Source organism: Schistocerca gregaria, chromosome 4, assembly GCF_023897955.1.
Source record: "Schistocerca gregaria isolate iqSchGreg1 chromosome 4, iqSchGreg1.2, whole genome shotgun sequence".
In the NCBI taxonomy this organism is placed as follows: domain Eukaryota; kingdom Metazoa; phylum Arthropoda; class Insecta; order Orthoptera; family Acrididae; genus Schistocerca; species Schistocerca gregaria.
The window spans coordinates 437,258,378-437,273,565 of NC_064923.1; the positions used below are offsets into that span (position 1 = coordinate 437,258,378).

Sequence of the window (15,188 nt, forward strand, 5' to 3'; positions counted from 1 at the left end):
CACACCAAAAAAAGTTTTGCATCAACGCGCTTCCCAGAACTCCTGAAGATAGACGTTGACTGTCGATATTGTATCACAGGCACAGTCCCTTTGACTGCTCAGAGATGTTACTAAACCCGCCCAAAGATGTAAACAATAGGCTGCATGATGCACAACTTCACTCCTGACGTCCATGGCGAGATTCATCTTTGGAACCACGACACCATGCAGCGCAGTACAGAAGTGCCCAACAACATGCCAAATGGACCGCTCAGGATTGGCATCACATTCTCTTCACCAATGAGTGTCGTGTATGCCTTCAACCAGACAATCGTCGGAGACGTGTTTGCAGGAAACCCGGTCAGGCTGAACGCCTTAGACGCACTGTCCAGTGAGTGCAGCAAGGTGGAGGTTCCCTGCTGTTTTGGGGTGGCCGACGTACGTCGCTGGTGGCCATGGAAGGCGCCGTAACGGCTGTACTATACGTGAATGCCATCCTCTGCCCGAAGTGCAACCATATCAGCAGCATATTGACAAGGCACACGTCTTCTTTGAGGACAATTCGCGCCCCCATCGTCCACATCTTGTGAATGACTTCCTTCAGGATAACGACATCGCTCGACTAGAGTGGCCAGCATGCTCTTCAGATATGAACCCTACCGAACATGCCTGAGGTAGATTGAAAAGGGCTGTTTACGGACGACGTGACCCACCAACAACTCTGAGGGATCTACGCCGAATCGCCGTTGGGGAGTGTGACAATCTGGACCAACAGTGCCTTGATGAACTTGTGGATAGTATGTCACAACGAATACATGCATGTATCAATGCAAGAGGACGTGATATTGGGTATAAGAGGTACCGGTGTGTGCAGCAATCTGGAGCACCATCTTTGAAGGTCTCGCAGTATGGTGGTACAACATGCAACGCGTGGTTTCCATGAGCAATAAAAAGGGCAGAAATGACGTTTATGTTGATCTCTATTCCAATTTTCTGTACATGTTCCGGAACTCTCGAAACCGAGGTGTTACAAAACTTTTTTTGGTGTGTATATGAATAAACTACGTGGAGCGGTAGGTTAACTACTACTTGTACAGAAACCAGACTGACGTTATAAGCATCGAAAGACATGAAAGGGATAAAGTAGTTGAGAGTGGAAGTGAAACAGGATTGTAGTCTATCATGAATGTTATTTATTTTGAGCATGAAATAAAAACAACCAATGAGACATTTAAAAAAGGGGTAAAAATTCAGGGAGAAAAATTACAAAACTTTAGAGTTTTGTCGGTGACATTGAGATGGCAAAGGACGTGACGCAGCTGATGAACGGAATGGACAATATCATGACATCATATAATATGAATAAAACAAATGTAAAACAAGGCAACTGAATGTAGCAGCATGAAGTCAGGTGGTGCTTAGGGAATTGGATTAGGAAATAACAACTAAAATTAGCAGATGATTTTACTATTTGAGCAACAAAATAGCTGACGATGGCCGAAGAAGAGAACATATATAATTAAGTGTGGTAATAAGAGAAATTACTGAAAGATACGAATACTTTACTGTGGAACGGTAGTTTGTAAGGAAGTCTTTTATGAAGGTATTTCTCTGGAGTGTAGCTTTGTAAAGAAGGGAAACGTGGGCTGTAAATGGTACAGATAAGAAGAGAACAGAGCCTTTTGAAAAAAGGTGCTACAAAAGAAGGCTAAAGATATGACGGATAGATCGCATAACTAATGTGGAGGTACTGAACAGAACTGCAGGGGAATGACATTTGTGGCATAACTTAACTGAATGTGGAGGTATTTGTTGATAGGGTTCTGAGGACCCAATATCAGCTCGCCCAGTATTTGATTGAAAAGAACAGGGTTCTATGATGGGTCGAATACCGAACAATCCACTCCACCCTACAGACAAAGAATGAGAAAAAATACATGTGAAGTACATTGGATTACGTGTAAAGAAGTCATTAACTTAACCCTGTTACATACGGAACAGGTACAAAAAGGCATGCTCAAAACACAAGCTCAGTCCGAACAGGCCACAGTAGGCCCAATGGTCCTGACCGACTCCTGTGTCATCCACTTCTGTAGAGGTCTATGGATGCAGATATGAAAGGGTATGTGGTCATCGCCCTGATTTCCCAGCTGTTGTCAGCTTTAGTGTTTGGAACCGCTACTTCTCAATCAAGTAGCGGTCTCACAAGGACTGATTGCGCCCTGCTTGCCAACAGTGAAAGGCAGATCCAGACGGTAATGCATCAAAGAATTAGACAAACCTGAAGTTAGACATACCTGACAGCACTTAACCTCTGTGATCTAATGGGAACAGGTATTACTGCTGCGATAAGGCCATTGAAAAATAGGCACACTATGCATTCCTATTATGTTTGTGGCACATTGTTGTAGGAATAGAGAATTGGGATTTTCCTTTTGTTGTAAAGTGCATGGTGAAATTGGTAATCCCCCTCCCATATATTTACTGTTTTAAACTACCATCCATGTGCCAGTTCTCCAAAATGATCCAAACTCTGCAATGGGATGACATCTCAGACAGGCTGCTCTAGAGAGAGAAAAAAACAGCTATAAATATCTAATAAGTCACTGTCATTATTACGTTGTGTACATTAACAAGAAACAGCTGATAGGTGATTGTAACTTTGTTTGGGCATATTGCACCAGAAATGGATTAAAAATATCTCCACCCCCTGGCTCCGACGAAGGCATCAAGGAAGTATTTCTTGGATTTAAGGCAAATTCCTCAGCTATATATCCCCTCCTTTATGTCCACAATTGGGAACACATATTTTCGCTCAAAGGTTTATGATAATTTTCTGAAGAGAAAACGCTTTGCAAAGTACCCGATCTCAAACAACTCGTCTGGCCCACATGTTCAGGGAATCAAAGGGCCTAAAGAAAGTTAACTTTAAAAATACTGCACATTTAAAACACCAGTACACAACATGGTTCCAGAGATAAATAAAAGATATTTCTAATCCCTTGCATTTGACAAACTTTTTCAGGATGTTTCCCTTGGTTATCAGCCAAATGTTGAAAATGGGAATCCACTCTCATATATTGTCCATAGGAAACCCCTTTATCCCATTCCCAGGATACTGCAAAATTTACCTGAGAAGGAACTCCTATAATGGCTCAACATGCTCTCAGGAGCATGGAATGAAAGCTCTAATAATGATAATAATAATAATGATAGTAATAATAATAATAACAATTATCTGTTAGCTCCTATATATATTAAGTAGAGTGTATGTGTGTACGTCAAAGATCTCCTCCCAAATATCTTGATGAATTTCAACCAAATATGACACAGTCACAGTAGGGCTCATAGAGATCAGCACTGCGGGGTTTATAGCCTCCTAGCTCCAATAGGCACAGAGATGTGAGAAAACATGTATTTTTTCCCATCCCTGGTGTATAGACTACCCTGCATGACAGCCATGTGGTGTGGGAACAAAGTCATCCTGAAAGAACCTGCACGGCAGCCTACTTATCGGAGGAAAGAAAGGTTTCCCAGGCCCTGTCAAGTTGGCTGCACTGCATGACAGATATTTTCTGCATGACAGCCTGCTTTATGGACCTGCTTTGCTTGTTAGCCTCTATATCAGGGACAAATAAATGATTTTCAACCCACTGATGTGTAGCCACCATGCATGACAGATGTGTTGTGAGAATAATACCGACTTGCTTTATTGAACTGTATTGCACATGTATATTTTGTCATTCTTTGTCTGTAGGGTGGATTAGATTGGTTGATATCTGACCTGTGCCAGTGAGCATGCCCAGAGACATATTGAAATGTGTAGAGAAGGGGATGGACAGAGCAAGGGGAAGGAGGGAATGGAAAGAAAGAGTGGAGGACAGGGGAGGTGCTGGAGGTAGCTGGAATGTGTAGAGGGGTAGTGGCCAGTTAGAAGAGAAAGAGTGGGAGACAGTGATGGAAAAAGAGCAGGGGAGGAAGATATGGTCTGAGTATAGGGAGGAGGATATGCTCTCAGAAAGTGGTTGGAGGAAATGGACAAAGAGAGTGTGTGGAGGAGGTGAAGAGACAGAGGGAGTGAGGAGGAGGAGATAGACAAATAGATGTGGGAGGATGAGATGGATGGACAGAGGGAGGTGGAAGTGGGCACATAGAGGGAGGGGGGGGGGGGAGGAGGAGGTGTGTTAAATATATGTGTTGATCACATACGCAAACAAAGCCAAGCGGAAAAGGCTACCAACAATAATAATATGTATAGAACAAGTAATGGGCCTTACTGTGTTACATATGTGGATAGATACACACGATAAGCCTTCATATACAAATAAAAAGCAATAGCTTAGTTGTGAGGAAAATGGTATAAGTAGTGGCCTTCTCTCATGTGTTCCCTCTCTGTCCCACTATGTTTGGGTATAAAAGTTGCACTCGACGATGGTCCGGATCTCAAACAGTCCATCTGTCTCAGGGAGGACAGTAAGACGTAAAAAAATTAAAATTTAAGTATAATATGCCTATAATGAACAACATTTTAAAAAATAGCAAATATACAAAAAACAAAACCTTCTCATTAAGGTGAGGATATTGATGATTATCATTTGTATGGACAATTCCTCATTAACAAAGTAAACTATGTTAGCACCGAAAAAAATACATCCACCTGAAAAGAACGGCTACTGTTCTTCAATAAATGGCACATCCACTTCAGAGATGGTAAAAGGCATTAAAAAGTCAAGGTTCTTTCCTGATTTTACAGTTAATGTATAACGTTGTACGGATCTACAAACAGGACGAATAGTTGTTCAGACAATGGGAGAATAAAAGCTCTTGAAATGTTGCGCTAGAGAACAAAGGAGAAGATTACGTGGGTCAATAGATTTTGGAATGAGAAGATACTGAATCGTAATGAAAAAAAAAGAAATTTATTGCACAACTTGACTAAAAGAACGGACCCATTGACAGACGCATCCAAAGGCGTTAAGGCATCTGCAATTGGTAGCAGAGAAAAGGGCGAGGTATAAAAATTGCAGAGGGAGACCAAGAGATGAATTACGTAAACAGATTTAGATGGATGAAGGTTGCAGCAGCTATTCAGAGATAAAGAGGTGTGCTCAGATTGGACTAGTGTGTAGAGCCACATCAAACTAATCTTTGGACTGAAAACTACACCACCACCACCAACAGCAACAACTTAAAAACGAAAACACATGTAACAAGATAATCATTTATATCCATTGTTGTCATCTATGTGTTCCAAATATCTTACCGCAAGATCTGGTATAGAAAGCAGACAGATATTTGCAAAATGTTAAGCGATGCTGAACGATTTCGAAGCCCTCATTATATTTCCTAGTCCTCTTGTTTAGGTGAAGTAAGTCTTCAGAGACGTATAGTGTGATCTGTTTCTTACAGACGGAGCTGATGCACTCAGAGCCCAGCATAGTCGTGGCAGATGTCCACAAGAAAGAAGAGACTAAGTCCTTAGAAGCGAATTCTACTGAAGAGGACCGTCAGCCAGAAGGTATACTCAAAATACAGTACTGCAAGCATCTTTTTACGGATTACAGTGTAGAAGCCTCTTAAGTTTCGTGTTTATTAACTATTAAGTTCGGAACGAAGGTATTATAAGTCACGTGGGATGATTCTTCAACACTCCTCATTACGGAGGAAGGACGCCTTCTGCACTGAAGACAGTCTGCAACTTATGGGTATGTTAGTAGGAGTTCTAGATTAAAAGGATCCTATTTAAAGGGACGTGATTTAAATGTTCCTGATATGCACTGCATTTAAAAGGACACTTATGACTCCCCGCAACTCCAGCAGCTGCATGTGAAGTGCTGCTGTTGCCACTTCTCAGGCAGCCGGCCAGGGTGACCGAGCGGTTCTAGGCGCTACAGTCTGGAACCGCGCGACCGCTACGGTCGCAGGTTCGAATCCTGCCTCGGGCATGGATGTGTGTGATGTCCTTAGGTTAGTTAGGTTTAAGTAGTTCTAAGCTCTAGGGGACTGATGACCTCAGAAGTTAAGTCCCATAGTTCTCAGAGCCATTTGAACCATTTGAACTTCTCAGGCAATTTATAAACTAAAATTGCCGTGAAAATGGTGATCACCCATCCACTCTATCAATATGAGCCAAGAAAGCGATCCTATCTCTGGGTTACGGTGAAGTGACTGATGTCAGTAATATTTGCCGCTATTTTTAATTGGGTAGATCTGCTGCTGATGTTCCATGTCACTACGATATATAGACCTCGACTGATGAGGGGGAAAGGAGGGTTCAGGAAAATTATAGTCAATAATAAAGGGATTGATGAGAAGGAAGGGAGGGTTCAGGAAAATTATTGTTAATAATAAAACTGATATTAATTTCTCATTATTATTTATAAGATGTACCTACTCTTTGATCCAAGACAATCCCTTTTATTATGGGATACAGACCTCGAAATACTACCCACATGTTAGATGGTCTTATCTAGGTCACAGTCATATTGTCTTGCTTTTTTTTTAAAGATACACGATCTGATCTCGTTATATTGGCTTGTATTGGTACAGTGGATGGATGATCTTAATTTTCCCTCCAATTGTAGGTCATATAATTACTCGAGTGACGATGGCAGCGACAGGACTTCACAAGCACTTCACCGAGATGTCAGGAGTCTTATAAGCATCCATTTAAAATGAGTCCCCTCAAATCCAATGCACACAATTGATCTTTCAATCGCATCTCTTTAAATTATATCTCTTTAATTCACGTCCCTTTAAATCTAGAACTCCCCTTGATACACTACTTTCGTTTTAGAGGTTTCATTTGTGCTACGGCATTGTCTGCCATTGTCTGTTCAGCATATATGCGATTTTATAGAGGAATTTAAGAAGTCGTATGACTACAGTACTCAAATACTAAAGTACTGATAACTTAAAGTGAGAGAATGCAGTCTTTCAAAGCCCATTTTCACTTTCTTGCTGATTTCAGTTCGACGGGAGTTGGACTGTGGTCTTAGACATTGTTTTGTTCCTACCGCTTTTTCTTCTGATGGAGACATCTGCAGACGCTATTAAGATGTAGTTAGCTAATTGTCAAACTCAACGATCTTAGCAAACAGTGTCGGCTTGCTAAGCTGCAAGTTTATTACGTGTTTGGTAAATTTTGTTTTATGTTCATTAAGCCATGGTCTAAGGCATGTATCTGTGTCCAACGTTTCGTCTCATAGTGCTGGAGACATCATGAGAGGCTATAAAGACTCGGATAGCAGTTTCAAACTTAAAGAAGTTCAGTATTTTTAAAATTGTGATCAGCTTTAGTTCCACACGAAACATATGTAGATATGTAGAAATTAAAATACAGTTACTAGCTAACATATAACAGCCGGTATCCAACGTCGCTATATACCACATTTAAAATCAAGTGTTCCAGAACGTGCCTAGATACATTGGTTGACAAAAAAGCGAAATAGCCAGAAGGGGAAGAGGAAACGAAATGACACTTCACAGGTTGTAGCGATGTGCAAGATTACTTTAGAGATTACAAAACCCAGTCAAATTTCCAAAGAACTCGGCAGTCCATATATCAGTATAGTGTAGCAGCCTTCTCGCCTGCAAGCATGCTCTGATGATAAAGCCGCTGTATCCTATTCTGAGGCAGACAGCCCACAGGTGTTGTAACTGGTCCTTGGTATCTTGGACACTGTGACTGGCATGGAACAGATTTCCAAGACACATCGGGACAGATCTGGAGTCCTTACTGGTGACAGAAGGAGGTCAACATCAGGCAGACAGTCCATAATGACACATGCCACAGGCGGAGAGCAGTACGATGTTGAAATATGGCACTATATACTAATGCATGGAAGGTGATATGTGATGCACAAGATGCCTGTGATATGCCGTTGTGCCGTTTCTGCAATCTCGTAACAACCGTGACTTGAAGTGATAGCCTAATGGCTTCCCACACCATGCCTGTAGGAGTAACACCACTGTCCGTCTCCACACAAATCTGATCTGCATGACTCAAACAGCCGGTCAAATAGGCACCCTCAATGAGCTCCTTATCAAACTCTATCAGGTGCTGATAACGTTGTCTCACATGAGTATGCTGTATTTCCATGTCCTTTACAATGATCACTAAATGTGACTTTTCCGCAGGTCGCCACTATACTCGCTGATGATGGTCATTCGGGGTAGTGTAGAACTTCGATTCCTTGCTGAGCACAAGCGACGCCAGTCATCAACAGCCCATGCTTTGCGGTCATGGCATTATTCCACATGCAGCCCTTTTTATTGTGGTGTTAACAGCAGCCTATGCATGGGATGGCAGCTGCTGTTAGTGTCTGATCAATGCTGCGGGATGATAAAGAATGTTTCAAGGAGTCCATTACTGTTCTCAGATGGCAGACGAAGATGGAAATGAAATGATGAGCATATGGCATCATTCGCCAGGAGGCCCCTATTCGGGGAAGATCGGCCGCCAACATCAAGTCTTATTTCCTTCGACGCCACATTAGGCGACTTGCACGCCGGTGATGACGATGAAAGAAGGATGAGGATAACACAACACCCATCCCTGGGTGGAGAAGATCCCCAACCTGGTCGGTGATCGAACCCCGGCCCACTTGCGTGGGAGGCGTGCACGTTACCACCCAGCTAAGCAGGTAGACGGCAGACGAAGATATGAAGGGGTTACAGTGTGCTTAGTGCACAATACTGTGATCCTCCCTTCTGGTGCCAGTCATGGTTTATCAGAGCCATGCCAACGAGTATGCCTGTTCTGATGATCCCATGCAATTCAACACTGAGCCACTGACACATCCAAATGCTACACAAATTTGATTATAGCACGATTCAGACAGCTGGCCAAATGGGTACCCACAGTGAGGACCCTCTCAAACTCTGTCAGCTGCTGATATCATTGTCTCACACGAGTATGATGTATCTCCGAGTTCTTCACAATAATCAGTCGACATGTGATGCTGTTCGCGCCCATTATATACCATATCATGCAGGGTAACAACACTAAGCACGAACAATACTAATGCACTCAGCTGACAGCTCTGTCTACCACAGAGAATTGTAGCTATCTGTTTACATACTCAGTGATGTGTATGTGTATGAAGTTAGACAGACAATCGACCATATCTTTTGGGTGTTTCACTTTTCTTGTCAGGCAGTATATATCTGTTGAAAAGGTAAACCGTCCAATTCAACAGTAAACTTCATGGTACATCACAGGACAGAATAGTGGTGTGATAGCACCCAGGTTATCCATATTGTCCGCAAGGACTCTAGTGGCGTCTGACACATGTGTCATGTATCTGCTTCTTCTCTGTCATGAGTTATGCGCTGCTCGGCCTAATGGAGCTATATTTAGTCTTTCCATCTTTCAATACATCTTTTACCTTGCAGGATATATACCAGATGTGAAGTTGTAATCTTGATTCTCCACCGACAACAGATGGGATATCCATTCTTGCATATTTTCTTCAATCCTTTCGTTTACATCAAACCTTTTCAATTCCTTTCTAATACCATTTCTTTAATAATCTAACTTTGTGTTTCTGAGGAATTTAATTTCGTTGGCTTATAATCTTATTTTATCTCTGCTCTCATTACTCAAAATTTACTTTCATACTGCAATGTTGGTACCGTGGTGAGAAAATTTTAGATAAATTTCTGTTCTTATTTTATTCTGACGAAATCTTCTAATGGTACCAATTATATAACTGAACTTCGCAATTTTGTTTTTTTGATATAGGTCTTCTATGCACATTAGCATGGTTCCTAAAAATTTAAATCCAACTGCTTGCCTTGTGATATTGTTTTCTATTACTATTTTTGTCTTTACTGGATTTTTCCACCGAAAGCCGAGACTTCCGTTTGCCGTATTGAAACTCAGATGTTTACAAGAGTTTGTGCTGAAAACTAATGACACCGAATTTTTATGTGAAAGCTCTTAAAACTTTTCGAATAAGACAAACGTTACTAACGTTCTACATCCTTTACTCTTCGTGTCTACATATTTGCAGCCCTTCACCGCTAGATGGCTCCGAACTGTGGCGCGAAAAAATGGCTATGTGCAACGTCACTACATCGATTCATAAGAAGCATGTGCTGTAATCGGGTTTGTAATCTGATGAGTTCGTTGACACATGGAGCACCCTGTCCTTCAAATTACTATGACATCCGCAACAATCCAACGCTGTCATAGATCATCCTCCATACAGCACCGTCTTGGCCTCACCTGATTTTCATTTGTTTCCGAAACTTTAAGAACAGCTTCGAGAATTTAACTTTGAAACGTCCCCTTAGAAAAATTATACAAGACTGTGCTTAAACTGACACACAATATTTTTTTTAGCGCAACGCAATCTGACTTTCAGTAGTCCCTACAAGAGAATGGTCCCGAATAACATTAACCTATACGTTTCACAAATCACTTACCTCACAAAAATCTTCGTTACTCGAACTACTGCAATACAGCGAGCGCCACTACTGCCGGCTAACTAAAAGATTCAAACTACGAAAGGCACTAACTACTGATAGGCATAGTTAGCAAATGAAAGATTTTGATAGAGAACAAACAATGTATTTACCTCAATAGTGATCAAAAGTCATAATGTATGTAGCAGTTCATGACATCCAGTCTTACAGATTTCAAAACTCCGCCATCTCTCTCCCCACAACCACCACTGTTGGCGGTTCACCTCCAACTGCGCAACGCTACGTGCTGTTAACATCCAGCTGCCCAACACTACAAAGGCAGACAACAATGCAAACTAGCCACAGACTGCACACAGCACAGCCAGTGATTTTTATACAGAGCGCTACGTGGCGTTACCAATATAAAAACCTAAACAGCCTACACACAACTTTGATGGCGATGAAGTGATGCATGCAGAGGGACGCTGTGGCTACGTCAGGAAGTCGAGCAATCTACAGTGACGGTATCAACGAACTGGTTGCTCGATGGGAGAAACGTGTGCGTCACCAATGTAACTACGTAGAAAAACAAATATTTAGACGGTAAGAATAAGGATGTAGATTGTTAATAAGGTTCGTTTTAAAGACTTTTCTCATGAAAAATTAGGAAGCATTACTTTTCAGCACCGCCTCATACATAGTCAGCTCTCTGTAGTTCATCTTCCCTGTTCGGGAAGATGATTTCATCATCTGCAAAATTAATAGCATCGTCATTACATAATCTTTTGTGTAAGTCTGTAGTTTTGTTTTCCATTGCGGTACAATTTTGTCAGTGTATATTATAAAGAACAGTGGCGAAGGACTGCAACCTTGTCGAACTCCTAGACTAATATACTCTGTTCTATTCTCATTAACCCCAGTTGTTTGGATTCTTGTGTTATCATATAGCTTCTAAACTACCTGTATAGTATATATTGGTATGTCTCTTATATCTCTCATAATAACAGTCTATTTGCTTGATCTGAAGACTTCATATATAACGGCTTCCTATGAAAAAGATGTACTTTTTTCTACTGTGAAACGTCCCTTTCGTCCGTCCTTACAGATTCCGTGACGTCACGTGAAATCACTTTCGCTCTCTCGAGCAGACTACTCGCACTCATGGCGAATTGCGGTTCGCGAGACGAGTGGTACGACATATTCTCTGCGGATGTGATCGGAATCAATTTTGACGGACCCAGATTGTTTGTCTACTTTTCAGTTTGACATTCACCTGCCAGTGCCCTAACAGCGACTGTTACTTACGCCAGTAATAATTGGTGGTGTTGAGCTCATTCATGCCGCGTTTAATACCATGAATTACGCAGTTGCCTTGTGTTGGAAAGTTACGAAAGTGAATGAACCTACAGCAAGGAATAGCTTGCAGTGTACCTGGTCGACCGTTATGGTAAACCAATGGCAGGTGCCATAAAAGTGAAAGTAATGTTACTTACCAAGGCTTTTTTGCGGGGACGCGTCAATAGAAAGCAAAAAATAAGTAAAAAATCTTATAATACGTGTTTGCCCCTGCAGAAGTGGGACCAGTACGGGAACATACGCGGCACAGCTGTTGTAGCTTGCGTGCGGTTGCTCAACACCAAGTTTACCGCACGCAGGCCACAGGGTATGGTGTCGTGCCAGAAACAGGAAGGGGCACCGATGGTGTCTAGAGATGGTCGGCTCTAACGGCGCACTGGGGAAATTTTGGTCTTATATCAAAGCGGTAGGTGGACCAAAACAAAATGTTCAGACACTCCGTGACCAAAATGGTACTGAAACAGAGGACGACAGACTAAAGACCGAAATACTAAATGTCTTTTTCCAAAGCTGTTTCACAGAGGAAGACTGCACTGTAGTTCCTTCTCTCGATTGTCACACAGATGACAAAATGGTAGATATCGAAATAGACGACAGAGGGATAGAAAAACAATTAAAATCGCTCAAAAGAGGAAAGGCGGCTGGACCTGATGGGATACCAGTTCGATTTTACACAGACTACGCGAAGGAACTTGCCCCCTTCTTGCAGCGGTGTACCGTAGGTCTCTAGAAGAGCGTAGCGTTCCAAAGGATAGGAAAAGGGCACAGGTCATCCCCGTTTTCAAGAAGGGACGTCGAACAGATGTGCAGAACTATAGACCTATATCTCTAACGTCGATCAGTTGTAGAATTTTGGAACACGTATTATGTTCGAATATAATGACTTTTCTGGAGACTGGAAATCTACTCTGCAGGAATCAGCATGGGTTTCGAAAAAGACGGTCGTGTGAAACCCAGCTCGCGCTATTCGTCCACGAGACTCAGAGGGCCTTAGACACGGGTTCACAGGTAGATGCCGTGTTTCTTGACTTCCGCAAGGTATTCGACACAGTTCCCCACAGTCGTTTAATGAACAAAGTAAGGGTATATGGACTATCAGACCAATTGTGTGATTGGATTGAAGACTTCCTAGATAACAGAACGCAGCATGTCATTCTCAATGGAGAGAAGTCTTACGAAGTAAGAGTGATTTCAGGTGTACCGCAGGGGAGTGTCGTAGGACCGTTCCTATTCACAATATACATAAATGTCCTTGTGGATGACATCGGCAGTTCACTGAGGCTTTTTGCGGATGATGCTGTGGTATATCGAGAGGTTGTAACATTGGCAAATTCTACTGAAATGCAGAAGATTCTGCAGCGAATTGACGTATGGTGCAGGAAATGGCAATTGAATCTCAATGTAGACAAGCTGTAAGGTGTCAGGCAAATCCAACACCTTCCATGAAAACCCTGACATGATAAGCAAATCCAGTAGTATTTCACATAGCTCCGAATAAATCGTGACATTAAATTAACCAAAGTAATATGAGTAACGAGTGAGCAAAGGGAATACCACAGACTAACACAAGAATGCCTAAATGCATCCCTCCAGCCCATGTTAAAAGATAGAGCCCCCCAGAAGAACAGTATAGATCTCACGATAACGCTAAAAGGACCACACCAGCTGCAGGTTTTAGCGTGAGACTTTTTAGCGTCTCTGTTACGTTGCAAACTTTAAAAACATTGCCCCATCACGAAAAGTATAACGTTTCTCATTGGATAGACAGAATTTTTGTAGGCGGAGCTTAAGGTTAACATTGAGACCCTGATTGGTCAGATGAAATCATAGCCAGATAGTTTTTTTTAAGCTAACTTCGGTAAATTGTAGTAAGGAGAAGTTAGAGGAGAGTTGGTTCCGAGACGGCGAGCTGAATGGCTGCTGCGCCGGCCGCTGCCGCCCTGACGCTGCTTAAACACCGACAAGGTAATGAACGCACGCGATGCCGCATTTTTTGAGCGCATAAGGCTTCACTCAGAACTGCAGAAGACTCATCTGTTACACCCCCTTTTTGCGTAATACTAGTGTCGATCGTTAATTAAATCTCATAGTGTTCACATTTGCCACTTGAAGTAAAGATCTGAAACGCGATGATTTTTCTATTTTATAGTTATTGAGAAGCCACATCAGCCACTGTAATTTACGACAGGTTAGATAAGTAATTAAAGATAATTGAGGGTCACTGTAAACCATTTTGATAGTTTTCTCTTTTGTGAAACTTAATTTAAACCTAGATTATAGATGTGATATGGCATAGGTCATCCTTCGATCGATTATAGAACTTGGAAACACATTTAGGGAATATTCGTTCACATTTTTGTTGGACGCAGTTGGTTTTTACCATCCTGTATTAAAACATTTCCTTTTATCAATAGTGCAATTTATAAACGATGTTTTGTGAGTAGAATAAAATTTCCAGCGGTAAACTTAACTGCTTTTTCGACGTTATTTTACCAGCTAACTAAAAATAGGAAAGCCTTGAACCCTTTCCACTAAATTTAGTTAGCATTAATATTCTTTTACAGGGAGTGCAGTGGAGCTGACGCTGAGATAATTTAGTATTTGGTAATATCATCGCTAGTCTCACTGAACTCTTCTGAATTCTACATGTCATGTGTGGTCTGCCGTCTCCTTACCAGCAACAGGTCCAAGGTTCAAAACTAGTCAATTCCCTAAAAAACACGCTCAGAGCGTCGTTGCTCGAAAGTGGTAGGGAGACACGATAAGTACAAACAGACACCACCATGAATGTTTAGAAAGTGTAATGTGCTGCGAATACACAGAAAGATAGATCCCTTATCATTTAGCTACAATATAGCAGGTCAGCAACTGAAACCAGTTACTTCCATAAATTATCTGGGAGTACGCATTAGGAGTGATTTAAAATGGAATGATCATATAAAGTTGATCGTCGGTAAAGCAGATGCCAGACCGAGATTCATTGGAAGAATCCTAAGGAAATGCAATCCGAAAACAAAGGAAGTAGGTTACAGTACGCTTGTTCGACCACTGCTTGAATACTGCTCAGCAGTGTGGGATCCGTACCAGATAGGGTTGATAGAAGAGATAGAGAAGATCCAACGGAGAGCAGCGCGCTTCGTTACAGGATCATTTAGTAATCGCGAAAGCGTTACGGAGGAGATAGATAAACTCCAGTGGAAGACTCTGCAGGAGAGACGCTCAGTAGCTCGGTACGGGCTTTTGTTAAAGTTTCGAGAACATACCTTCACCAAAGAGTCAAGCAGTATATTGCTCCCTCCTACGTATATATCGCGAAGAGACCATGAGGATAAAATCAGAGAGATTAGAGCCCACACAGAAGCATACCAACAATCCTTCTTTCCACGAACAATACGAGACTGGAATAGAAGGGAGAACCGATAGAGGTACTCAAGGTACCCTCC

The 15,188-nt window shown here is 41.9% G+C and overlaps 1 protein-coding gene across 1 annotated transcript in view; it reads left to right on the top strand.

The window, feature by feature from the left end:
* Positions 1 to 15,188, top strand: part of LOC126365860 (uncharacterized) — a 226,585-nt gene that overhangs the window by 110,843 nt on the left and 100,554 nt on the right. The window contains exon 5 of the mRNA XM_050008526.1: positions 5,389 to 5,497. Within this exon, the coding sequence (XP_049864483.1) occupies positions 5,389 to 5,497 (109 nt within the window). The remainder of the gene's footprint in view (positions 1 to 5,388; positions 5,498 to 15,188) is intronic.